General features: G+C 40.6%; 1 protein-coding gene across 1 annotated transcript in view; it reads left to right on the top strand.

The window, feature by feature from the left end:
* Nucleotides 1-26,346, top strand: part of DCC (DCC netrin 1 receptor) — a 401,229-nt gene that overhangs the window by 208,967 nt on the left and 165,916 nt on the right. Inside the window, exon 10 of the mRNA XM_042447857.1 lies at nt 5,410-5,505. Within this exon, the coding sequence (XP_042303791.1) occupies nt 5,410-5,505 (96 nt within the window). The remainder of the gene's footprint in view (nt 1-5,409; nt 5,506-26,346) is intronic.

Here is a 26,346-nt window from a genome sequence, read left to right as displayed (position 1 = left end):
GGGGTATAAGTTAGCTAGAGTTAGGTCCTTTTAACTGCAGATTTATGTACAGATCTGGGATGTATCCATGCTGCACAATTACAACAGTTTGGTACCAGTTTAATTGCCATGGATCCTTCTTAGGAAATATTGTTTTCTGCTGCTCCAGAGAACAGAACCCGGAGCAACGGATGCAAGCTGCAGGAAAAAAGATTCCACTTCAACATTAGGAGGAACTTCCTGACAGTAAGGGCTGTTCAACAGTGGAACAAACTCCCTCGGAGTGTAGTGGAGTCTCCCTCCTTGGAGGTCTTCAAACGGAGGCTGGATGGCCATCTGTCAGGGATGCTTTGATTGAGAGTTCCTGCATGGCAAAGGGTTGGACTGGATGGCCCTTGCGGTCTCTTCCAACTCTATGATTCTATGATAAGCACTTAAAATTCTCTGCTAAAGCGTTTCTGTCCACTCTCCAACACTATAGCATTCTAGCAGAGAATTGTAAGCATCTCAGTAAACTACAAATTCCCAAATTCCATGCAATAAATATTAAAATTAAACTGGTGTCAAACTGTTATAATTGTACAGTGTGGATATATAGGTCTAATATGCACTGTAGAAATAATACCATTTGACAATGCTTTAACTGTCATAGCTCAGTGCTATGGAATTCTGGGATTTGTAGTTTTGTGAGATATTTAGGCTTCTTTGTCAGAGAGCTCTGCTGCCACAGCAAACTACAAATTCCAGAATTCCATAACATTTAGCCATGGCAGTTAAAGTCATATTGAGCAGCATTCTTTCTGCAGAGGAAATTAGACAATACTTAAACTAATTTCTGAATTCAGTAATCAAAATTAATGAGATTTTAAAAGTGTTTGTAGTTTAGCTAGATTGCGTTTAGGATGTCTGTCCACATCATTAAATTCTTCTCTCCCTGTCATTAAGCCTCTAAAGCTGATTAAAGAAAAACTTGTATACCTATGAGCAGAGAGGAAAAGTTCAGAGTCCAGTGAAGCTGAACACTACAAAAGAATCTTCATGAAATGTGGATATATAGCCTCCAGTGATAGTGAATTGAATTATTATAACACTTTGTAAATTATAATCCTTCATTCTACTGTGCTACAGTGAAATATGTAGCACTTGGGTATCAAGTCAAGGGAGTCCACATTACTTCATCAGCTGAGCCCTTGAGAAGCTCTCCAAATTAGTATGATGGAAATGTTTAAGATGAACATTACTGAAATATCTCCTCTCCTAATGATGTTGCCAGGGCTGAACACCAAACAACTAGGCAGGTAGCAATCAACAATCATTTACACTCATCCCTCCACATTCGCTGGGGTTAGGGGTACAGGGCCCCTGTGAATGTGGAAAAAATGCAAATAACAAAAACACTATGGGTTTTTGGGGGGGTTTTTTGCCTGAGGGAATGCCCCTCTAAGAATCTCTAGGTCCTCCAGTGCAACTCTGTGGTTAACATCTGCCAGACACTGATCACGGAATTGTGATGGAAGAGCTACAAATGCCTAGTGGAATGTTCTCTCTAGGATTCTCTAGGTCCTTCAATGCGACTTTTGGTTAAAGTTGACTATAGAGTTGTGCTGGAGGACCTAGAGGTTCCTAGAGAGAACATATTAATAAAATCCGTGAATAACCAAATCCGCAAAAGTCAAAGCTGCCAATATGGAGGGGTAAGTGTAGCTGTATTTGATGCTCTGAGATGTCAAGTCGGTGGATAGAAATAAGCAGGAACTTCGTTATTCAATTTGCACAGCATCTAAAGCACAGCTGCATCTTGCAATCATCATATTAAAAGTAGCTTGATGAATAAGCCAAGGTCTTTTGAGAATACTGGAGGCTGCCTCAAGAGGAAAATAGGTGACAGTAATGCTGAAAAGACTGTAGACCTGTTAGTAACTTCTCCCTATGCACTCTTTAGCTTTGCTTATATTATTTCTCATTTATTGGCTAAGTTTCCTTAGGGATTTGGAGGGGAAGGAGCAAGGATAACTAGATTCTCAAGGAGGCATTTTACAGATAAAATTACTTGGATCTGCTCTGACTTGGATGGTGTACAGGTCCAATGAATTTAACCTTGGCTTGTGCTTATACTGTGTTATTGGATACCTTGCAGTTTGTGCAGCCTAAGGATATGGACAAGATCCCTGGAGAGTTGAGAGCCACCACATATACCTGATCCTTAGCCTTCCTAAATCTTTGAAGCAACCAGAGGGGACTGATTGAATAGGTAAATGGAGCAGTGAGTGTTTCATGGCATCCCATCTTCAGGAGTTCTTGGGTCAAATGGATTAACTAGATTCATCTCAAGATGACTTCAGGCCTGTTTACAGAACAGAATATATAGCTTTGGTAATATTGGTGGACTGCCTCCATCAGGTACTAGATAGGGTGCGTGTATTCTTGTTGGTTCTGCTGGAACTCTCAATTGTTTTCCACACTATCAACCATGACATTTTTCTGGGCTGCCTCTCTAGGATGGGACTTGAAAGTACTGTTTTGCAGTGGCTGCAGTCATTCCTGAAAGGGCACACTCAGAAGGTGGTGCTGGGCTTTGATACCCTGGCCATTGGTCTGCGATGAATTTTGGGGTTCTGTCTTGTCCCCCATGCTGTTTGACATATACAAGAAACTGCTGGAACAGGTTGTCTGGGGATTTGGGTTTTGGTATCAATAGTCTGACAAAGATACTCAACTATAACTCTGTTTTCCATCTAATTCCAAGGATGCTTTCTCAGTATTAAGCCAGTGTCTATTGTCAGTAAGGGATTAAAAGAAGGTAACACATTGAAAGTTAATCCAGATAAGATGAAGGCACTGTTGGCTATTTGGACAGAAAATCAGGTTGTAAGGATTTAGCATGTGCTGGATAGAACTGCACTCCCCCTGACATCCCCTCTCCCCCCACCACCATTCCCTTCTCCTTTTGTGTCGTGTCTTTTTAGATTGTAAGCCTGAGGGCAGGGAACCGTCTATTATCCCGTCTGTTGTAAGCCACCCAGATTCCCAATGATTGGGCGGCATATAAATAAATCCTATCATCATCATCATCATCATCATCATCATCATCATCATCATCTCAGGTTTAAACCATGAGAGTACTTTTGAACCTGGAGGCCCAGGTTTTGGTTGTGGCTGGATGTATATCTGCACCATTAAAGGTAGTGTACCAGCTGTGCCCAGTCCTGGAGATGTCACATCTAGTCACAGTAACACATGTCTTGATTACATCCCATTTGGATTACTGTAACATTCAGGGGCAGAGAGGTGTCTGCCTTTGCAAATTGTTTGGAAGTTTCAGCATCCAAAGTTTTGCAGTTAGATGGCAGATCTGAGCTGGTTATAGGGAGTATATAACTTCTTTGTTGAAACATCACAGGCTATTGATCTATGTCTGAGCACAATTCAAAGTGCTATTTGCAACCTATACAAATATGTATATGGCTTAGGTCCAGACTATATGAAAACGATTATCTCCCTGCCCAATGATCTTTGGAGGAGGACTTTCTCTGCATCCCACCACCCTTCCAAATTTGTTTGGTGAGGAAACAGGCGAAAGCCTTCTTTATACAGTGGCATCACTAAGGGGTGCAAGGGGTGTGGACCGCACCAAGTGACAACCTAAGGAAGGGGTGACACCACTGCTCCTCAGACACCTTCATTTTGGCAGAAATGTGGCACTTGCCTGTGTCCCTTTAAAATGTTGAAAAGATGGTGTGAGTGGGGTGAGGGTCAGTGAGAGCAGAAAGGAGAGATTCCAGGTTTTTTTAAAAAAATATTTTTTTGAAAAAAAAAATCAAAATGTTAATTATTTTGAAAATTTTAATTTTTATAATTCTTTTAAAAACATAATCTTTTACCAAAATTTCACTTCAACCACAAGAAACTATGCATCGGTAAAGACACTGAGGCTGTGCATACGCTAAAGGTATAATTTTAATTTTCCTAGTTATTTTACATCACAACTATGACCATTGCATTCAGTGATATATACTGGAATTACGATTTATGCATAACAATAGTGCAGAAAACATGACTAAGGTGTAGTGTGTAGTGTGTAGGGAGGAGGTCTATGAGGGGGGGTGACACCATGAATTACCCTACTAATTGATGCCAACCCTAGTGACGCCACTGCTTTATGGCTGCTTCTAGGCTATGGAACTACTTCTCCCAACAAACCAGGGAGGCTTAGTTGGTTCCCTCTCTGCTTTCTTTCTGTCAGAAGGCAAAATCTTCCTTTAAATGGTTGGGCTAGAGGGATATGCAATGGCTGTGCTATGTGTTTTCATTGTGTCTTTCTGAAAAACAACAGCCCTACAGTTGGCCCTCCATATCCACAAATTCTGAACTGACAGATTGCATGGCTTGTAAATATTGCAATAATAATAATAATAATAATAATAATAATAATAATAAGCGAACCTTGATTTTGGCATTTTCTTTAAGAGGCACCATTTTACTACCACACTATATATAATGGAACTTGAGCATCCATAGATTTTGGTATCCATGGAGGGGGTGTCTTGCAAACAAACCCTGGCAGATTCAAAAGGTGCACTGTACTTAAAAGTATTGTTATAATTGGTTTGAATGTGCAATAGTTTTTAAAACCTTTTGTAGCACATATTGTTTTAACTATTTTCTTTTAACTCATTTTGTAAACCATTTTGAGAAAAATGGCATGTAAATCAAATAAACGAGATAAGATAAAGAGAGATACCAGCAGATGGGAAAAGGCAAGCAAACTTTGGTACCCTATTGATTTCTTTAGCTGTTTCTGGTGAGGCCTTCAGAATTCCTACCAGTCAGTGCCCAGCTTCACTGTGGCCACTTTGCTCAAAATTAGTTTGTCACCCAAACCTAGTCTTGAAAAAGTTCAGGAGTTATATGGGCCACCAAGCTGGCCAGCAGTCATGTCACCATGGGTCATGTGGCTGACCACAGACAACCAGTCACTAAGAAAGAACAGCTAAGGTTCCTGTTATTTCTTTTGGTCTGGAGCTGAACAGGAAAAAAAAACAAAAACGGAATTGATAGAGATGAAAGGAAGGAATAAAAGTGTAAATATGTAAACTTAAACAGGAACAAACATTATATATAGTAATATTTTGTTGTGAAAGACTAATAAAATATTATTTTAAAAAACCCCAAAAGTATTGATGCACAGCTGCTGGGTGACAGTAGATTCCTGCTGATCTTCATTTGACTTACATGATTACCATTTGTGTAGGCCTGGTCTAAAGGAATTGATTTGTCATTTGCCTTCCAAGATTGATCTGTCATTTGCCTTGCCATGGCTGTGGTCCAAACCTTATAAGCACCTTTGCTTTTGCAAGTACAAGTAGAATTGTTGCCAAAACCTGCTTCAAAACATTAACATCAACAATATAATGTCTGCTTTTCTTCCAGAACCCAGTTCCCATTATGTCATCTCTTTGAAAGCTTTTAACAATGCTGGGGAGGGAGTCCCTCTTTACGAGAGTGCTACCACCAGATCTCTGACAGGTGAGTTGGAATGGCTAACTGAACTGCCTATCACCTTCTGCCATTGCCTCTACCAGAACAATGCATGTGCTGGGGAATCAATGACTGGGTGCCTGAAATTAATGGATGCATTTCCCTGGTATTAACTGGATTGATTTGTATCATGCACTTTTGTCAGCATCATAAAGTTAGAAGATTCAGAATCTCCAGGAAGAGTAAATAGGGACTGGCTCACACATGCATGTGCACCAGTGGAAAATGAATGTGTGATTCCACTCAAAAAGAGCTGCACCTGTAGTGATACCATGCAGTCTGAAATTAAATGTGATGCTTTAAGCCTATTACAGCCATGATTGCTTTATTAACACTGTTTGGTGAGCATGAAATATTGCAAATCAACATGAGGGAGATGCATGTGTAAAGCTAGTCCTGTGACCAACAACTTTGCAGAGCTCTTCTACAAGGATCTGGTAAGTGGTCCTTGCTTTGCATCCCAGGGAGGAAGGAAGAAGGTAAGCATTATCCCACTCTTATAATGGCATGGCATGGCACAGTATTGCATTGAGTGCATGCCCATAATGTCTCCAGTTGGCTGATTCAGCAGTAAGCCAGAAATGTCAGAATAGACATCTAAAGGGAAAAGGTACTGTGTGTATCCATGTATAGACTGATGAGCAACACTTATCTCCTGTCTTGAAGGCACAGCCTTTACCTATACCTGCCAAGCTGACAGGTGGAGAATCTCTATGTGTCTCATGTCAGCTGTTTGTGATTGGCAAGGGAAAATGTCTTTTGTCTGATTTGTAGACACCATATCTACTGAATAGATTTTCCTATGATTCCTGTTTGGAACAGAGGCAGATAACTATTGTCCTCCAGATGTTCTTTGACTGATGCTTTCAGTATTCCCTCACTTTGATTTTGCTGGCTAGGGCTGATGAGACTTTCAGGTCAAGAACATCTGAAGGGCTACAGTTGGTTTAGAAGAACCCATGCAGCTATGCTTAAGATTGTGTTTCAAGAGAAAAGTGTGTTGGGTAGAAGTCACTCGTGCATAAAATTCCATGCTACTCTTATTTTACTTTCTTCCATGATCCTAAGATTAGTCCTTATCAACAGCTATATCCTATGGAAGGTCATGGCAAGGAGGTGTTGGATAGTGGGAGGAAACATAGCTCAATGGTAGAGCAACTATTTTGCACGCAGAAGGTCCCACATTCAATAAGTACCATTGCAAGTTAGGAAAATTCTTGCTGGAAACATGATGAGTGATGTAGAAAACAATACTTTAAATACTCAAAAATACGTTTCTCAAATGCCTGGAGATGCTGTACAGGTGAGTCCTGAAGATGAGAATCTTGCCTGTTCAGGATTTATTCTGTGCAAAATCTGCATTTCCTCCCCACAGAAATCTGTGTTTTCCATGTAGGAAACAGCATTTTATGTGCTGGAAATATAATAATAATAATAATAATAATAATAATAATAATAATAATAATAATAATTTGTTTTATTTATATACAGTACTGCTATTCCAAAGATCATAGCGGTGAACAGCAAGTAAGCTAATGTGCCCCCAAGAGTCTGGGTACTCATTTTAGCAACCTCGGAAGGATGCAAGCCTGAGTCGAGCTTGGGCCCTTTTGCTGGTCTTGAACTTGCAACCTTGTGGTTTTGAGTGAATGGCTGCAGTACAGGCATTTAACCACTGCGCCACCAGGGTGAACTGAACTGAACTGAAATGGTATCTTCTATGCAGAAATGGTATCTTCTATGCAGAAAATTTTCTGTAATGTGCGAATTTTGTGCAACGTAAGTCCCCAGGTACAGCATTTTCTAAATAGAAAGTAATATTTCTTCACAGAAAATGCTGTTACTTATGCAGAAATTATAATTATATCCCTAGATTGCTGACAGTCAGTGTTGATAAAACTGAACAAGATGCATCATCTCCATCTTGTATTATCCCTCATCTGACTAAATACAAGAAAGTGTTTCATATTCCTTCCTTCCCCATCTCTGCCTTCATGTACCATTTTGCCTCTCAGAAATACTCCTCAGGAGGATGAATTTTATTTCTAGGATTCAAACTGTTGATTCTCTGAAGAAGAGAATCCATGTGTTGTGTTTCATCCACTTTTCTTTGCTCTTTCTTTGATGACAAACATCTGTGCTGATGCAGAATATATTGTAAGCCAGACTCCATCTGTGTAGTTGTGTTTCTCTAGTACCTTTTGAAGTAGATAAACCCATGATGTGAGACAATGCAATGTAGTGCCTTGAGTGCCACACTTGGATGCTAGTAGACCAGAGTTCAAATCCCACTGGTCTAAGGAAACCCACTGTGTAATCTTGGCCAAGTTATACTCTCACAGCTTCAGATGAAGGGAATGATAAACCTTGTCATAAAAACTCTGCAGTATGTTGATTGAATGTTCACCTTAGTGTTGCCATAAATTGGAAAGGACTTGAAAGCATGCAGTTAATCCATGAGAATTTTAGAAATACACAGGCCTTTTTTTCTGTTTTGCACCAAACTACCCTACTACAGACATGTAGTTCTTTTGTTCCCATTTACAAAGAAATTTGGAATTTTGATAACAATTCTTTTGTTCCCATTTACAAAGAAATTTGGAATTTTGATAAAAATTGTGAATTGTGAAATATTCATTTATGTAGAAATGTTTTAGTATTCAAATCCCAACATTTTTGCAAAGAAAACAACATATTTTTTGCAAAATATATTGTTTTTCTGCACTAAAATGTAGGGGATTTTTGCGCAAATGATAAAAAACACATTAGCTTATGAAAAATTGTCCAAAAATGTGCAGCAACTCTCACTCTTTTGAGAGAAAACTCCATAATTATTAGTTCTTGAATGCAAGAATGAAAGAGCTATATATTACTGAAAGCTCTGAACCTTGATGGACATTTTTCCAGTTTAGCTTCTCCTCCGTTCATCTTCCTTCCTTCCTTCCTTCCTTCCTGCCTGCCTGCCTGCCTGCCTGCCTGCCTGCTAAATTATTTTCATCCCATTCATAAAGAAAGTGACTGATTTTGGCAAGGTCTTCTTTAAAAAAAATGCAAACCAAATGAAAGTCTCAGCCATAATTATTTAGAACTCCATTGCTGGTGGTTTTAGTAGAAATTTTGAAATCAGTTGACCAAGGCATTTACTGTCTGGCCAGCTTCATAAGCTGGAACCTGCAGACTTCATGCCCACTTTTTACATGACCAGAAGTGATGTAATGTCAGTTCCAGTTCTGTGATTTAGGGGATGTATGGCTAATCCCTGAGTTTTGTGTGTCTGAGGATTGTGAGAGTTATGGGGCAGGGGAGAAGAGAAATCAAGCCTTCAGATTTTTGAGAGTTCCAATGTTTTGGGGGAGATTATCATAAAGCCAAAATAAGCATCCTGTCCTCAATGTGATAAAGTCACCTTATGGGTTGCTATCTGCTGTTATCGCACACCAAATCGTCGCTGATGCTGCTGGGCAACTGCAACCTGTCTCCTAGCCATGCTTAGCCCATTGATTTTGAATTACGGAAGCTTCCCCTCTTCAAAATCGGCGGGCTAAGTGAGGCTGGGGGACAGGTTGTAGTCACCCGGCAGCATTGGCAGCGTTTTCGCATGTGGTAACACCAGATAGCAACCTGTAAGGTGATCTTATCCCATCGGGGTTAGGACACTTATTTTGGCTGTGCAATAATCTCCTTGAAAAGGGTTTTTGGCTGGAAAAAAAAATAAAGTGGGGGCTGCATGTTTTGGAAATCATTTTTTTGGAAGGGGGGTTTAGACCTTCTCTGGCCAGGATATTTTGGGGGTAGCCTGCAGTATTTTGGCCCTAGAGCTTCCCCAACCTCCCTGCATTTCTTTGCCTTCCATTTCCACATGGGGGCAGCTGACTTCACAGGCATTCCACTGAGCTGTCCAGGTTGTTTGCTTCTGAGGTCAGAATAAGATGCCCAGCAATTATCACATGGTGGGGTGCCTTGTTCCGACCTCAGATCAAGTGACAGGTGACAGCAGCAGATAAGCCAAGTGGCTCAGTAGGACATGTGTGCAGGCAGCTGCCACAGTGTAGAAACAGAGGGCTCTGGATTTCCCTGGAAGATCTAGAGTAACAATTAAGTTTTTAAATTTTGGGTTAAGGGCCCTATTTCTTGCTCAGCCTGTGAGATGTCATCTCAACTTGCTAGACATCATCCAGACTGTTTGCATCAGAACTGGGATTTCAACCATGCAATGTCCGAGGCTTATGAGATGGAAAAGGCCCCACATGGGCTTGTTGTATCCATAGGCCACACATTCCCCACCTCTTCCACAGAAGGTATATTTAGACACTTGGAAGTATGTTCTAACCCACAAAATGTGGACTGTTAGAAGCACAGGTGGAATCCTCCAGCATCTCAAGGCAGCTGCAGCCTGATAATCACTGGAAGTTGCCTACCCCTGCTGTAAAGAAACCATGCCATTAATTCAACCAAAGTGCTTCCTCTTGACAGATGTTCTGTGCATCTTTATGGAAGCAATTCAGATAACACTCAATCATTCTTCTATCGGTTCCTAACAGAAAGATGATTGATTGGTGAGATATCCCATGTACCCTAATAATTATATCCAAGGGTAGCCATGTTGGCCATGTAGCAAAGTACAATAACATCCCAAATCCACAAAACTATGATATCTTTATTGTGACAAACAAAATGCACAAAATAAATGTTGCAAGCTTTCACACAGGATGAAAATAATATATGATGATGTTAATCACAAGCCCACATTTTGTCAAGATGTAGCTATTCTGAGTTCAGATGGCATGGAGGGACATTCATGCAGGCAGGTGTCTCCTCCTTCTGGATATGTGGGTACTCCAGGAAACAAATTTTAAGTTCCATTGTAGCCTAATAATTTATGTATGAAACCCTGAGCATGGATATTTTGGAAAGGCAATGATACCCAGTCCTGATAAAATTGGCTTTATACTAGAATAAGTAAAATGTTAAGGTCTTTATTTAAAATGAAAGAACAGTGACACAGCAAAATGAAATTATCTTAGCAAATGCAATATATTATATTTCAACTTGTGGATATAAACTCTGTGCACCCTTATGACAATGCTCTCTCTACTCTAGCAGTCATACTTTTCAGATGCCAGATCTGGGCATAATTTGAATAACTAAAGGCCACATTAGAATGCTAGAATTCACGTTAGAAGGGGGTCAGGTCATAATTTACTCTATCATTTATAAAATTTGCTAAGTTGGAATTAATAAACTCTGGCCAGCAAAAGTCAGGGATGTAGACAAGGGTCAGGCTTTCATTCTGAGATTAGTGATTAGTGTTAAATTAAGACCCTGAAAGTTTCACTCAGCTGAAAATGGCATGCAGAAGGTTCCACTGTCTTTTTTGTGTATCATTCCTCTTCCATTCACAGTTCTTTCAAGTTACTTAATAAAACTTGAGTTGGATTGTTAAATTACAATGCTATGGCTGGCACCCTACTGAAAAAGAAGTTCTCTTACACATGCAGTTGAATGTTTGTGGCCATAGCATAACATCTGTGTTCAGTTCATAGTTGCATAAACAGAGTTCGAGAATTATTACTGTTGTACATGCAGCTGCACATTCTCAGATGGTGCATAACTACTCACCAGTGCCTTCAGTGCCCACTTGATTCACTGGACTGCAGGAACAGCAGACACATTGGCAGATATGTAATTAGTTGCACAATATTGGTTTTCAGCAGAAGAATGAAGTAGTATTTCCACCACTTAACTATGTGAGTGTAGATTTACACTGTTCAGATACAATGTAGGATTTTGCATTGTGAAAGATTTAATTCAGTGAAGGATGAAAGTTCAGTGACTGGACAACTATTTTGCGCATAGAAGGCCTCATCCAAGTTTGCCTCCTTGCAACTCCAGTTAGAAGTGTCTTCTTGGGTTGCAGAGGTGAGATACCTGCAACCTGAGAGTGGCATAGCTGCTGCCAACTGGAATAGATGTTGTTGAATTAGAAGGGCCAGTAGCCAAACTTATTAACATAGTGAAATGTTCTCAATTCATACTTTTAGATGGCTATGCTGACCAGAAACTCCCAGACACTCCAACCTACTTGGGCAGCCATTAGGAATTATGGGAGCTAAAATCCAAAATATCCAGAGAAAGGTTGGGAATCACTGCTTTGGAAGGTCTTATACATAGAAGGAGACCTCAATAATTGGGTTGCCATAAGTTAAAGTGCTAACACATAACAACAATGTATAAGAACACTATGTTCTGAACAAGAGCTTTAGAAAGTTACTTTTTGACTGAAAATAACTTTTCCAAACTCTGATCACTGGGAAAGAAATTGAGGAATAACTGTGCTACATTAATGAGTATAAGATTGTATCATGTGAAATTTAGTGTCGAGGTGAAACTGTAACAAAGATGAAGTATGAAAATCAGGTTTTGAAGAACTACTGCAATGTAGTGACTAAATAAACTGGGAGTCCCCATCTAACATTACATCTGCCATGCGCTCTCACTAGTGGTCTTAGGCAAACTACACTTTCTTTGTTCTTCTCACCTGCTTGCATCATGTGAATAACACTGGCCTATCTTACAGCATTGTTTCAACTGGGAAAAATAAGACAATTCTCAGAGGTGTATGAGAAATTCTCTGAAGACTTAAACATACTACATAAATTCTAAATATTCTAATATCATTTCCACTGGAGTGACATGTATAATTTGGCAGAGGTTCCCTCTTCTTTCCTCATGCATAACCTGCCCTGTTCATAAACTTTTTATTGTGAAGAAAGTTAGGACACTGAGAGCAAAAAAAGAGAACCAAAAGGACAAAAAAAAAAAAGAACAATCAAGTGACGGAACAATATGGTTGGTTCATGAGGAACAACTGAACCAAATTACAGCATGCTCGCTCCAGATGGCAAACCATTCTTTGCTTGTACAGTTTTGTGAAGTATTCCCATTAAAAAAAAAAAAACCTTGGAAATCCATAGGCAAGAACATAAAAGCTATTGCCCTCCCCCTGCTAGCCTCAGAAAACTCCTCAAAGGACAAAATGTTCCTTATTATAGTATCTTAAAGCAGTTGGGTATTTTCTTGTAAATGTTATTTTCCCCCTCTCTGCTAATTGAAAATAGCAGCAGTTCCTGTTTTATGCATGTCTTTTCCTTTCTGACAGATATGGTGGTCTCAAATATATAGGAAGATTCTTTTAAAAATATTTTCAACCATGCTATATCAACAGCTGTATGCCTAACCAACAGACAGACAGCATGTGACCTGCCATCAACGAAACGTTCTTTCAACTTCAAAGAAATTATCTCTTAACTCTTGATTTCCCCCCTTCTAAGAATTGACTTTTCAGGACCCACAAAGCTTCTTCTTTGGATCTTGCTTTTCATTACCAAGGGCTGTTTTAACAGAGAATACCTTTGTAATCTTTCACCTCTTTGGGAACAAGCTGTGAAGAAAATCTGTGGTATGGGGTCAATCCTTGGTAAGCAGGCTCTCGGTCAAATGAGAAAGCAATTTTAATTGATCTTCCTGAGCAGGTTTTCCTCTCCAGGTGATGGCTGCTTTGTGAAGAGTGCAAAACAAAATCCAGATTTTACAGATGGGATCTTTCTGTCCACAGAGGACCATAGCAAGCATCAGAATCAATATCTGCTTGGGCCAATGAATCCAGTTGTGGTGCAGCATACTGGACACCAAAGCTTTGAAGCAGGGCCTCTCTTACTATTAAGCACGGGGAGGTGTTATTTCATCTAAAAGATTTTGGATAGCATAAATGTATTAAATACGTTATATTTTTGTTATTATTGAAGTTTTCCTGCCAAGACAAGGAGAGGTACATGTGGGATTTTCCCTCTCATGCCCAAATTAGCTGACTAGGATTGCCAGAGTGAAAACTGGGGACAGCTTCTGCCATTTTAATAGTTGTGTACAAGTGGGAATTTCAGAAGGCATTGCTTGTTACCTGGTTGTATGACAAGCAACATCTGCTGACAATCTCTCTTCTGCATAACAATTAAAGCTACAGGAGCTATCTTCACTTTTTTGTTTTTGTTTTTGTTTTAATCTCTATAAACTGGTCTTGGGTACTGCATACTTTCACTTCCATAGGCAGGGGGCATTATTTGCTGCTTTATTTCAGGGATCAAAATGTCCAGCCAACCATTCCTTGAAAGTCCCTTTCAACTTTCTTCAAGTATATGGTTCAGAATGAGAATTATGAGTTAGTTTACATTGAGGCAGAATTCATTTCTATGACATTGGGAGATGCAACACTAATACAAACTAACAACGTATGGAATGAATTTCACTCATGCCTCTAATGGGCTGGTTCTCTCTCTCTCTCTCTCTCTCTCTCTCTCTCTCCTAGTTGAAGTTTATCCAGCAGTGCTCAGGTTTATACCTAGCGCTCCCAAACCAGACACATAGGATTTTCTGTTTTTCCTTCCATTTTTAACATTAGTAGTCTTGCCAGGAGTACCTTATAGAGCCCACTTCCTGGCATCATTCACCACAGGGATATGGAACCTAATGCCACTCAGTGGGAGCACCTGTTTCCCCATGCACTTATCCCCTTTGGGGAATCTGGCATTGATATCCTGAAGGAAGGTAAGAGTAAAAGAGAAGACTGAGTGACAGAAACTGACTGTGTGATAAAGAGTGAAGTTGCACATGTGTAGCCATTAGCTGAGGGAGTGAGAGGATGGAGGAGATATGGTAAGAGTGAGGATGACAAAGGCTGGCACTTTCCCTGCTTTTGTCATCCTCACTCTTACCACATCTCCTCCATCCTCTCATTCCCTCAGCTAATGGTCACACATGTGCAATTTCTCTCCTTATCACACAGTCAGTTTCTGTCACTCAGTCTTCACTCTTTGGAATTTGGAATCTCAACTTGAAAACTGGCTACATTGCAACTTGCATAACTACTGCCATACTCTTATATTATGAGGCTTCTGGCATAATGTCCCATTAAGGTATGGCTGTCGCAGACAGATAGACAGATATTCAGAGGGTCTTTTGTAGACACATTTATTCATTATTCATATAGTGAGTGGCAATGTGCTTTAAGAGTCCCAGCTAAACTTTAATCATTCAGGTAGATGACAGATCTCACTGGGTAACCTTAAACCAGAACCTCTCCCCCGCAACCTATTGTGAGGTTCTACTGTAACAGAAACATAATTTCTTCCCTTCACTCCTTTGGCAGCAGCAGGAAAGGTGTCCAAGTAAAAGAAATGATCTCCAAAATGGATGAGGCTTTAAACTTGTCATTTTAGAAATAGGCAGCAATTTAGGTACCTATGCATACATGTAGCTACATATGTATGGGAAAGGGGTGCGGTTACTACAGGAAGCGAAGGACCCCATTGGAAAGAGATCAGAAAAAAGCTCAGAAAAGTTACATTTTGGACTATAATTTTCAGAATCTCTCAGACTCTGAGGGGATTCTTAGAGTCACAGGTGAAAAAGACCACATTTCCAACCTCTGGAAAATAGCGGCGAAATTAAGGGCATACGGTCTGATCAAATTCATAGCATTATTAGAGATTAGAGACTTCCAACTGTATGTGGAGAGACAGGGACAGTTTTGACCCCCATATACTGCACTGGCACATCAGCAGCACACTGGAAAAGACATCACAACACTTCTGGTTCCCACTTTGCTGGTCTCAGGCTGATTTTCAAAACATGAGGGGACAGGAGAGAATGGAAGCAAACTGTTACATTTTCAGACAGTTTTGGTGCATTTGAGAGTTATGACTCAGTGAAAAATTTCCCCTAAATCACATCAAAATATACAATTGGGGAATGTGGGGGCTTTAGGGGAGGCTTTAGAGGCCACAAAAGTAGGTTCAGGCTCCAAATGAATACCATGGGCCACACATTTATAGAATCATAGAGTTGGAAGGGATCCCATGGGTCATCCAGTCCAACCCACACTCAGTGCAATAAATCCAGCTAAAGCAACACCAGAAGGTAGCTATGTTTCTGTAGACATCTAGAGAAAGAGGCCCTCACCACCTTCTGTCCAGGAGGGATTCCAAAAGGTCCACCATTTTGAGCAGGGCTGAGAAGGATATCTTTAATATTTATATGAGTGGCTTTCTTGTTTTGTTTTGTTTTTTAATTTGGTCTGGTCTTCCATTTTTTCCTTGCATGTTTTCCCCCCAGAAGCCCTGCCCCTGAATGTCCCACCTCCTGAAAGCCCCACCCCTGGAAGTCCTGTGCCCAGCACCTGCTGACACCCAGGAATGCCACTGAATTTAGGCACTCGGTCTCTAAAAGGTTCACCATCAGGGATCTAAGGGCCCGAAGAGACAGGCCTAAATAAAGCTGCTTTAGGTCACTTTGGAGGTATACTGTTTAAATGTCACATGCATCTTAAGAGGCCAGAAGCTGGACTGGAGTGTGGCTTTGGCATGGCTTCCGGCCTCTTAGGATGCATGCATTATTTAAACAGCATATCTCCAAAGTGACCTGAAGCAGCTTTATTTTGGCCTGTCTGTTTGATCCCTATGTCAGTGATAAGAATGATTTGTTGACCCAGAACCCATTCAGAACATCTCTCCAGTTAGAAGTTGAGCCATTAATGATGACTCTTTGAACACGATTTTTCAACCAATTATGGATTCATCTGACAGTGCTCCCATTTATTACACATTTAATCAGTTTGCTGTTCAAAATACCATGGAGGACTTTATCAAATGCTCTGCTAATATCCAGGGTGCATTTACACTGTAGAAACAATGCAGTCTGGCACCATTTTAACTGCCATGGCTCCATCTTACAGATTCCTGGGGTTTGTAGTTTTGTAAGGCACCAGTACTCTTTGGCAGAGAAGGTTAAAGACCTTATAAAACTACAAATCCCAGGATTCCATAAATGGAACTACAGCACTTAGAGTAGTGTCAAGCTGTATTATTTCTACATGGTATAGAACAAGATGAGGACCACAAGAGTTCAGAAACAATTCTAGAAAGTCTATCATTAACTCCAGCCGCTAGGGTTAGGGGAACAAGACCCCCGTGAATATGGAAAAAACTGCAAATAACAAAAACACTGTTTTTACCTGAGAGGACACCTCTCTAGGAATCTCTAGGTACTCCAATGCAACTCTGTGGTCAATGTCCAACATACACTGACCATAGAATGGCATTGGAGTAGCTACAAATGGTCTTTTAGTGCAACTTTTAGTTCATCCATACCATAACCTTTATTAGGCATCTCAAATAAAAAAAACATCATACAAGTTAAAATTTTAAACTAAAATCATTAACATAAATACTTTAAAATTCCGTCCGTGTAACATGTAATTCTATGGACTACAGTTGTTCAATTTATACCAGATTTTTGTTGCCTCCATTAGAAAATTTGCCATCACTCGTGTAATCTGCTCATTGCAATCCTCCAATAAATGCACTAAAGTTATGTCCATTACACAGTAGTTCATTTCCATTAGTTTCTTTATCAAATTCTTTCTCGGTTTTTGATATAATGGGCAAAGAAAAACAATATGTTGGAGGGTATCTGGAACTGCCTCACATATACAAAGACGATTAACAAATGGAATTTTCATATATCTCCCCTTAGTAACACATGACGGATGGATGTTCAGCCTTGCAAAAAGGAAGGCTTTCCTCGCAGCCTGAAGGGACAACGATTGAAAATATTTTGGTATCTCACCACAACAGGGGGGAATGCCAAATACAAAAGGGGAGCATACTCTGGGAGAGGTAGAATAAATTTCCTTATGTTCCCAACTCAGAAAACAATCCTTAATTGTCTTTTAGTTAAAGTTGACCACAGAGTTGCACTGGAGGACCTAGACAGTCCTAGAGAGAATATATTAATGAAATCCATGAATAATCAAATCCACAAATATCAAAGCCGCAAATATGGAGAGATGACTGTATTATTATTATTATTATTATTATTATTATTATTATTATTATTATTAGCGCACCTCTCCAAAAGGACTGAGCCAGGTTACAACAGTAAAAAGTACATAAATGAAATGCAGAATTACACACATAACTAAAATTACACAATCCCCCTTATCCCCTTCATTAAAACTAAAATAACAACATTATAAAATGCAGTTAAAATCACTTAAAAGTAGACATAATTGCAGTGAGACATCTTGGGGCTGTCATAGGGCAATATGAACAAAGAATGAAAGCATCATAGGTTCAGTGGATCTCTATAGACTTCTGGCCTTCAGACAGCACCCAGTCATGCCACCCCCAAGTGCCAGCTATGATGTAGTATCTATACCACCAAATAATCCAGTAGTCTTCCCCAGCAAAATAAGAAAATAGGTTCTGCTTCTTTCACAATGAAAGAACACAATTACTTAACATCAGATACCCATGTGTCACCACCTGAACCTGCTGTGTATATTTGATGGAAGGAAATGGAGCCATTATTTAAGGTCCTGTTTTCAGATGCCAGTGGATTAGATTATTAAAATACCTGTTTTGGAGAAAATGTCAAAATATGAAAATATCCAGCACTACTACTGCTGGACTGGCTTACTTTCCTCCCCCACCCTACCTCCCCAGTACCATATAAAACAGGCTTTCAGATTTCTAATCTCTCAAGGGAAGCAGAGATGTAAAAGAAAGATGCAAAGTGTTTTATGTTTTTAATGTATAACACACATTGCCTTTCAACTAGAACCATGTAAACTGGCAATATTACCTCTATAAATTTTTTCTTCTTTTTCACCTTGGGGAGGGGGCAAACACTCAATTGCATTTTCAGTTTACAAGTAGAAATTGAAACCTTTCACAACAAATGCATGATACTTTCCATTATTGGGCATGGGAGACATTACTTATTTTCTACAATGTCTACCAGAATTTCAAGCTCAAATGAAAATTTAGCATATTTGCCTTTGTACTAAGTTCCAAAAGAAAGATCTCAACAATGAGAAAAAGCCCCTGCATATTCCCTCCAGTCAAATTCATGGCTGAGCATTCATATTATACAATGGCTCCCCCCCCCCCTTTCTTTTCCCTCGGGTATGTTTTATTTATTTTTTTCATTTGAAAGCGTGCTGAGCAACTCAGTAACTGGAAACTTTCCAAAACCTGTGTATTTGTTTATGTATATATAAATTTGTGTACACATATACACATGCATACATAGATATAAAGTGGGACATTGCCATCTGTGGGCTTGCCATCCACAGATTTGAACATCTGCAGGTGGCAAGCCCTATTGTCCAAAATGGCAACACATGCACATGCCTGCAGTAGTGGCTGCACACACATCACACCACCTTTAGGGACTTGAGATCTTTTTTTTTTCATTCCCCTAGAAGGTGTGGAATGGATCCTCGTGGACTATACAAAGTTATTGGTCAAATACTTAAACGTGACATTTCACAAATACTGGTACTTTGGTTTATTTCCAAGTAGTGTTAAGCCTAATCTACTTAAATTGTATACTACCATGAACTGATGTAATTTCCTAACACAAGATTAAATGGTCCATTTCAAATGCATTAGCATACCATGTAATGGGACACCAAGACTCTAGTTTGTGTGTAGCCCTCCCTTCTTTTCTACTCACACCCATGTGAGGAGATCAGGAGCTTTCAACTCTTATTGTAAATATCCACAGTTCTCTGTGGCCTGAGAAACGTAGCTAGTAGTAGTGTACATGATGATCTCACCCAAATTTCCTTTGGGCCTCAGTTGGATTATCCAGATCTGGCCTTATTTAGTCTGGACTGATTCTGACCTAGAAGATTATCGCACACACGTTTAACCTGACTGCACCCTAACGGGATGCAGCCAGGACATGAGATGTAGACGGGAATTACTGCACGTAATTTGCTGCTGCTGCTTCTGCTGGCTGAGTACAGCCCAGCTCCCAGGCACACTTCGGTGGTTGCTTTTCCAGGTTTTAAAGCTCTTGGCTTTGAAAAGCAACCTCCAAAGTGCAACTGGGAGTCAGGATGCAGCAAGGCTGTACTTGGGCAGTGGAATCGGTGTTGAATTATGTGTGATCATTCCTGCCTGTATCCCGCATCATGGCTACATTCCATTAGGGTGCAGTCAGGTTAAATGTGCTTGCGATAAGTTCCCTAGTCTGATCTGGACTCCAAAAGTGAACCAAGATTCAGAAATCTGGATTGCACATTTTATATGCATAAAATGTGGAGACATCTAGAACTTAAAGCAGAGATTAAACTTTCCAAATTTCACAGAACTTTTTTTCCCCCAAGCACTTATAAAGTGTGTTTTTGGCAAACCCTCCCGCTCCAACAAATACAGTTGTTAAAATCTTTGTATTAGGAATTCATATTGCTTATCCTGGTACTGTTCCCCTAGTAAAAAATCATAGAATCATCGAGTAAATTTACAAAGTAAATTTTGTAAATGTCTATATCTGTCTTGTTTTGTTTGTACGATGTTTGTTGGATATTTTTGTTTGTTTTTCTAAGTTTACTTTTATTATGCTTATTTTATATTTGAATAAAGATATAATTAAAAAATAAAGTTGGAAAGAACCCTAAGGGCCAACTAATCCATGTATGAATCCACCACTAAACATCTCTGAAAGGATCCATTTAGCCTCTGTTTAAAAATCCCCACTGAAGGAAATCCACCACCTTCCAAGAAAGTTCTTAACCATTCTTCATGGGTTTTTTCTTAGCCTTTTAACCATCTCGATCACCCTTCTCTGGACATGTTCTGTACTGGAGCATCTGCAAGAGTATGTGGAGTAAGTTTTTAAAAAAACCCATTGGCTGGATATAGTCCCTCAAACCATATTGTGCCCCTGAAATCCCCAGATCCACAAAACCCCTAGACACCAACCCCCGAAAAACTACAAGGGGGTACAAGTGTGAGGCCCCCTGGACACACCTTGCAGAACTTTCAAAATGCTTAAAAAGTAACTGGAAACCCCCACCCCCCACACACACACACACGCAGAATTTAAAACCAATGATTGCCGGGTGTTATTTTCAGTCAAATGTAAACCTTAAAAAGTGGGGCCAGAGTCATTATAGAGGGGGAAATATTGATCTCTGTACCCACTGGAATTGTCCATGTTGGGAACACTCAGAAGTGTTCCCAACTTTTGTGACAGAAGAACCACACTGACAAACAACAAAAGCAACATGCTAGGTAATAGAGATTAATTATGGTTGACAGTGGTGCTTGGACAGAGGCTCGGCAGAGAGATAGAGCTTCACGTTTTAGAAGTTTCTCACTTCTTGAATCAAGATCATCATCATCATCATCATCATCATCATCATCATCATCATCATTGTTTCAGACTGCTGCGGCCTGCAAAGAAACCAAAGTGGCCAAGCCTATCTTGATCTGTGAATCAGACCAATTCACTGTGAGGTTCAATCAGATCAGTTGCTGAAGACAACTTTGTTCTGGAACCATGCCTTAAACCAAGAATGGATAATGTTTTCAGCCCTGAGAGCAACACACAACACTGATTGATGGGTTGAGGGTTATGCATGAGCACATACACACATATGTATATATGTAAACTCTTTCCTTCTACCTACTCTTTTCTCAGAACATAAGTAACACCAGGAGAGACTGTTTCTAACTCACATCACTGTTGTACAATTTACAGCCTAGGAGTGACACCTTCAGCAGCACTGACACCACTATAGTGTGGGAGGAAGCTTTCACCCACCATGATTGCTGTTGTTCCATCTCTATCAGTGAGCAGCAGGAAAACAATAAACCTGCCAATATCAGAATCTCCGGGGGAAAGGGGGATGAAAGTCTTTCTCAGCCCTCCCAAAAAATCCCAACTAGAACCATTATCCCATGGTGGCTAATAATAATAAGTGTGTAGAACAATGGGAGTTTTCCCCCTACCATCCAAGTGATCATCAAGAAAGTCTTGAAATCATGGTGGATCTCCCTTAAGCTATTGCACAAATCTGTGTTCATTTTCTTTGAAAAATGGAATTAAGTGTTTCTGATACCCTCTGCTGTGCCAAAGATGAGAAAGGGGAAAGGAAGCATACACACCCAAGTTTCCCCACTTTTACTCACACAATGGGAATTCCACATATGGGGAAATTACTTAATATGCTACAGGTCCCAGAATTCCCTAGCAAGCATGGCCAATAGCTTCAAAGTCTGTGGGAACCATAAGTTCTATTTACTTCTGAATTGGACCATTCAGCAGGTTATGTGCCATGTTCTCATTTCCAAAAAACATGCATCAAGTTAAGGAGTTTCAAATCTGCCCTTTTTGATTCATAGATTTAATTTATTAGATGCAGCATTTGGGACTGGATATTCCAGTGGATGGTAACACCCTTGAAATACTGTATGTAAGCATTCTAACTGATATAGCTACTTGATATATCTGAGCAGTATATCTACTCTGAAGCCATTGTATGACTTGAAAATAAATTCTGAAGACTTAGAACAATAGAAACCGTTCACACTTTGCTTGATGGGAGGAAAAATACCCTTAAAATAAATAATGATACTGGTCTGCTGGTATTCATGCCCTGAATCAGAAGTGGTTAACTGCAGGGCCCATCCTCCTGCCCCTGCGCTATTGCTACAACATCACATCACCTGTAGTTTCATGAAGTAGCCAAGCTGTGTCTGAGAACCTTTAGGGTAGTGGGGGCCAGGGAGACCCAAACTACCTGTTGGGTGGTTTTACACTTTTGTTTACCTGATTTTGTAAAGGGGCTTTGGGGGACTCTGGGGAGGCTTTGAGGGCTACAAAATGGGGTCCCAGAGAGCCCCTAAACTGATTTTCCTAACCACTGCCCTAAATAGATTATCTGCTATATCTGCTTTTGACATTTATAGGGAGAGCTTAACCAGGAAGAGGCAAACCAAATAAAATAAAATAAAATAAATCAGACTATATGGTCAAATATTTGGAACTGTGGAATGGTGAATGAAGATCTGTGAGATTATGTAAATTTCTAGCCAGACATCACCTTCCCTTTTCCCTGTCCTTTCCTCTATTTCCTTTCCTTGTCTTTTGTCTCTTTTGTAGTTGTTTTGTCTGTTTTGTATATCAGTATATGTACTGAATTACATGTTGCAGAGTCAGTCATACTGGTACTCATGCTGAGGGTGAAGGGTGAGCCACAGATGTGTTGCTCAGGGTAAAGAAGTACTTTTGCTGCATTTTATTTTAAACCAACAAAACTTTAAATAATTTTGGGGGGCAGGGGAACATGCACCAAACCTTTGAATGGTCTGGGGCATTCTGCACTGTGATTGAAAATTATGGTATCCCTATGTACTAATATTTAGAAAATTTTCTAAATGTTAATGCTTTGCATTTTGAAATCACCAAAGTGACTCTTTATCTGTGTTTATGATATTCATTTAGTACTATTTACTGACAGCTTTTAATTTGCTGTTGTTGTTGTGTGCCTCCAAGTCATTTCTAATTTATGGTGAGCAAGTTTCTTCAGAGGTTTGCCATTGCCATCCTCTGAGAATGAGTGTGTGACTTGCCCAAAGTCACCCAGTGGGTTTTCATGACCAAACTGGTATTCAAACCCTGGTCTCCCAGTGTCATAGCCCAATGGTCAAACTTTTACATTATATGCTAAAACCAATTATGGAAATAGTTTGGATATAAAACTAAGAAGGAGTAACTGTCAAGGAGGAAGGGATTAGTATTATACCTTTGTGTAACTATGAAAAGTATATGGTGAAAAGAAGAAGCAAGAAGAATGAAAATATTAATAACAACTTTATGTGTGTTGTTTTTTTAAAAAAATTACTGGTCTAATTAAAATTAAATGGTTTGATATGGATTTATATAAGGTAGTAAAGAATGAATAACTAATGTGATATATCATATATATGTGGAATATTATGTAAAAGTTTTCTTATATTATTGTATGTAGGTTATAATACTAATAAAGATTAATTTTAAAAAAAGGGAGGAAAGGGTGTCACAGGAGCACCTAACAAGATCCTGCAGGATAACACAGACATACCAGGCACTCCTACTGTCAAATTATTGTTCCCCCCAAATATTTTGAATTAAAACACCTAACCCTCCCCTCTATACTTTGGGAGTGGGGTGATTTCACTCCATTTTGTCCCTTCCCCTGATTGGTTTATGTGCAAGAGAGGCCTTACTTAGGGGCTGGGCAGACAGGCAGCAAAGGCCAGTCTGAGGGTGGAGTTGAGGCATGGCATCCACATGATGCATACCCCAGCACTGCCCCCAGGCTGGTGTGATGCCACACGTCATACTACATTATTATTATTATTATTATTATTATTATTATTATTATTATTTATAGTCCGCCTTTTCTTTGTCGAATCAGGGTGGATTACAAAGCATCAAGGTGGATTACAAAGTATGGCATATGGCATCACGGTGATTCTCTGGCACTGCATCTAGATCAGGGGTCAGCAACCCCAGCCCACGGGCCGGATCCGGCCCGGCGAGGCCTTTCCACCGGCCCCAGCCCGGACCGGCTGCTGATTGCTGCCCCCGATTCCGTGCCGCTCCGGGTGCCATTTTGTCTTTTTAAATGGCGGCCAAAGTCTCGCGGGGCAGGACGGGAAAGGTCACGCGAGACTTTGCCGCCATTTTAAAAGACAAAATGGCGCCCCCGCTAGATATTTCATGGGCCTCTGATGGGGCCTCAGCCCTGTCAGGGGCGGAAAAGAGGAGGAGGCCTCCAGCGCTGGGGCCCACCAGCTTTTTCCCGTCCTCTGAGGGCCTGGGCCCTATCAGGGGCCGGGGAGAAGAGGAGGGGGCGGCCTCCGCGCTGGTGGCCCCGGGCTCTTTCCCGGCCTTGACGGGGCTGGGCCCTTTGGGCCAGGAAGAGGAGGAGGCCTCCAGCGCTGGTGGCCTGCCAGCTCTTTCCGGCCTCTGACGGGGCCTGGGCCCTGTCAGGGGGCCAGGAAAGAGAAGGAGGCCTCCAGCGCTGGTGGAGGAGGAGGAGGGAGAAGGAAGGACGAAGGAAGGAAGGAGGAGGGAGGAAAGGAAGGGCAGGAGGAGGAGGGGAGGAGGAGGGAGGGAGGAGGAGGGAGGAGGAGGAGGAAGAGAAGAGATGCAGGAGGCGGAGGAGGGGATTTCAATTCCATTTGACAGGTCTGCTTTGTTTTAACAATGTCGTGGTGCTGTGTGATGATGTGATTGATGATGATGATGATGATGATTTGATGTGATCAGTCAGTTTCTGAGACTGCACTCCTCTTTCTGAGGTGAGACCAGTGTGACTTTCCAAAGGCATTTCTGTGTTTTTCGGTGTGTTTTAAGCTAAAGGTAGCTTTAACAATGATTGTGCTGTGGTGTGTGTGTGATAGTGTGATGATGATGATGTGATGCTGATGATGAGTGATGATGTGGTGGTGATATTGATTCAGCCAGTTCTGGGCACGGCCAATGTAAGTGTCTGATTTTTACAAACTCATGCACAGTGAAGAAAAACCAAAGTCCCTTGACCAAGTACACACTTCTGAGAAGTGAGTTGGTGCAGACACCTGAAACCGAGGGCAAATCCACTTCTTGTAAACACCTTGACATGTAAATTATGCATAGCCATGTGAAACCATGTTCAGTGTGAAACCCAAAGAGTTGGGTATGCAATAAGCCTCGAATATGCAAGAGGCCATGTTAGTAAAGCCATGTTCAATGCCCAATGTGCTGTTTGGAAGGGGGGAGGGGGGTTGGCCAGAAAGGGAAGTACTTTCGTCATCTGTGTAGGAATAATGCCCAAATGTCCTCCATTTTGATGCCTAAAAACTGCATTTAAATTAACGTTTTTAAAATCATCAAATTTTTTCACATGTCCTCCATTTTTTAAAAAATGTGTCTTACTTTGAAAATGTTGTCCTATATTATTTAATTATTTATTTTTTGGCTCCGGCCTCCCGTTGTCTGAGGGACAGCAACCCGGCCCCGCTCAAAAAGGTTGCCTACCCCTGTCTAGATGATGCAGCACCAAAGGAGTGCTGTAAACCCACCGCTTTTTTCAGTCCTTTTGTGTCTCGAAAGGCCAGATCTGGTGAAGTGGAGGTGGCTGCAGGCCGTCCCTTCGGCAGTCTGCACCACCCCTTAGTAAATGGAAACTCAACTTCCAGTTTATGTCGTGTAAAAAAAGCCTCTCGTGGCTGGCGCTGCGGCAACAGGGCGCAAAAGCATGGTGCAGCTTCTTTCATCCCCGGTTTTGTGTGTGGTGTTGGGTTTTTGTGGGTGGGGTTTTGTTTTTGGTGTTGGAGAACAGGCAGAGGGGGAAGGGGGGGAGGGTTTTGTCATGGCTCCAGAAGGGAGGATGGTCTGGAACTCCATGTCCACAAGCAGGCTTTGTTCCCTAATGTAAAAACAAAAAACAAAAAAAAACCTCCTAATAAAAGCCTTCTGAAGTTTCAGATTTGGACTCAAAGCACTTCTTCCTCCATATTATACTCCGTATAAAGGTGAAATATGCTAAATCAGGGCCTTATGATGCCTGGTACCATGGGCTACCTTGCCACATGATAGAGACCAAAGAATGGGTGGGTGAATTATGGTCATCCAGATGTTGAACATTAACACTCTTCACTCCTCTCCATCGGCTATTTTGGTTAAGCAGTTAGGAGTTGCACTCCAACAACAGCTAGAGTAGGGATATCAGTACTCAACTATTTCATCCTTATATGGGAGGGTGAATAAGTAAAGTAGTTTTCCTTCTGCTGCAGAAGAAAAATATTCCTTCACTGCATTCATATTGAGACATCCTGAAATCTTGCATGGGAACTACTTCACTGAGAAAAACATGTGAGGTTTTTTTTCATACCAAAAAACCCCTTGTTTTCAAATAGAAAAAAAAAGTTTGCAAGTAGAAAACTCAGCACA

This window comes from Sceloporus undulatus, chromosome 2, assembly GCF_019175285.1.
Source record: "Sceloporus undulatus isolate JIND9_A2432 ecotype Alabama chromosome 2, SceUnd_v1.1, whole genome shotgun sequence".
Taxonomy (NCBI): domain Eukaryota; kingdom Metazoa; phylum Chordata; class Lepidosauria; order Squamata; family Phrynosomatidae; genus Sceloporus; species Sceloporus undulatus.
Note: the sequence above shows the minus strand (reverse complement) of the source record. Positions and strands in the feature narration are given on the sequence as shown.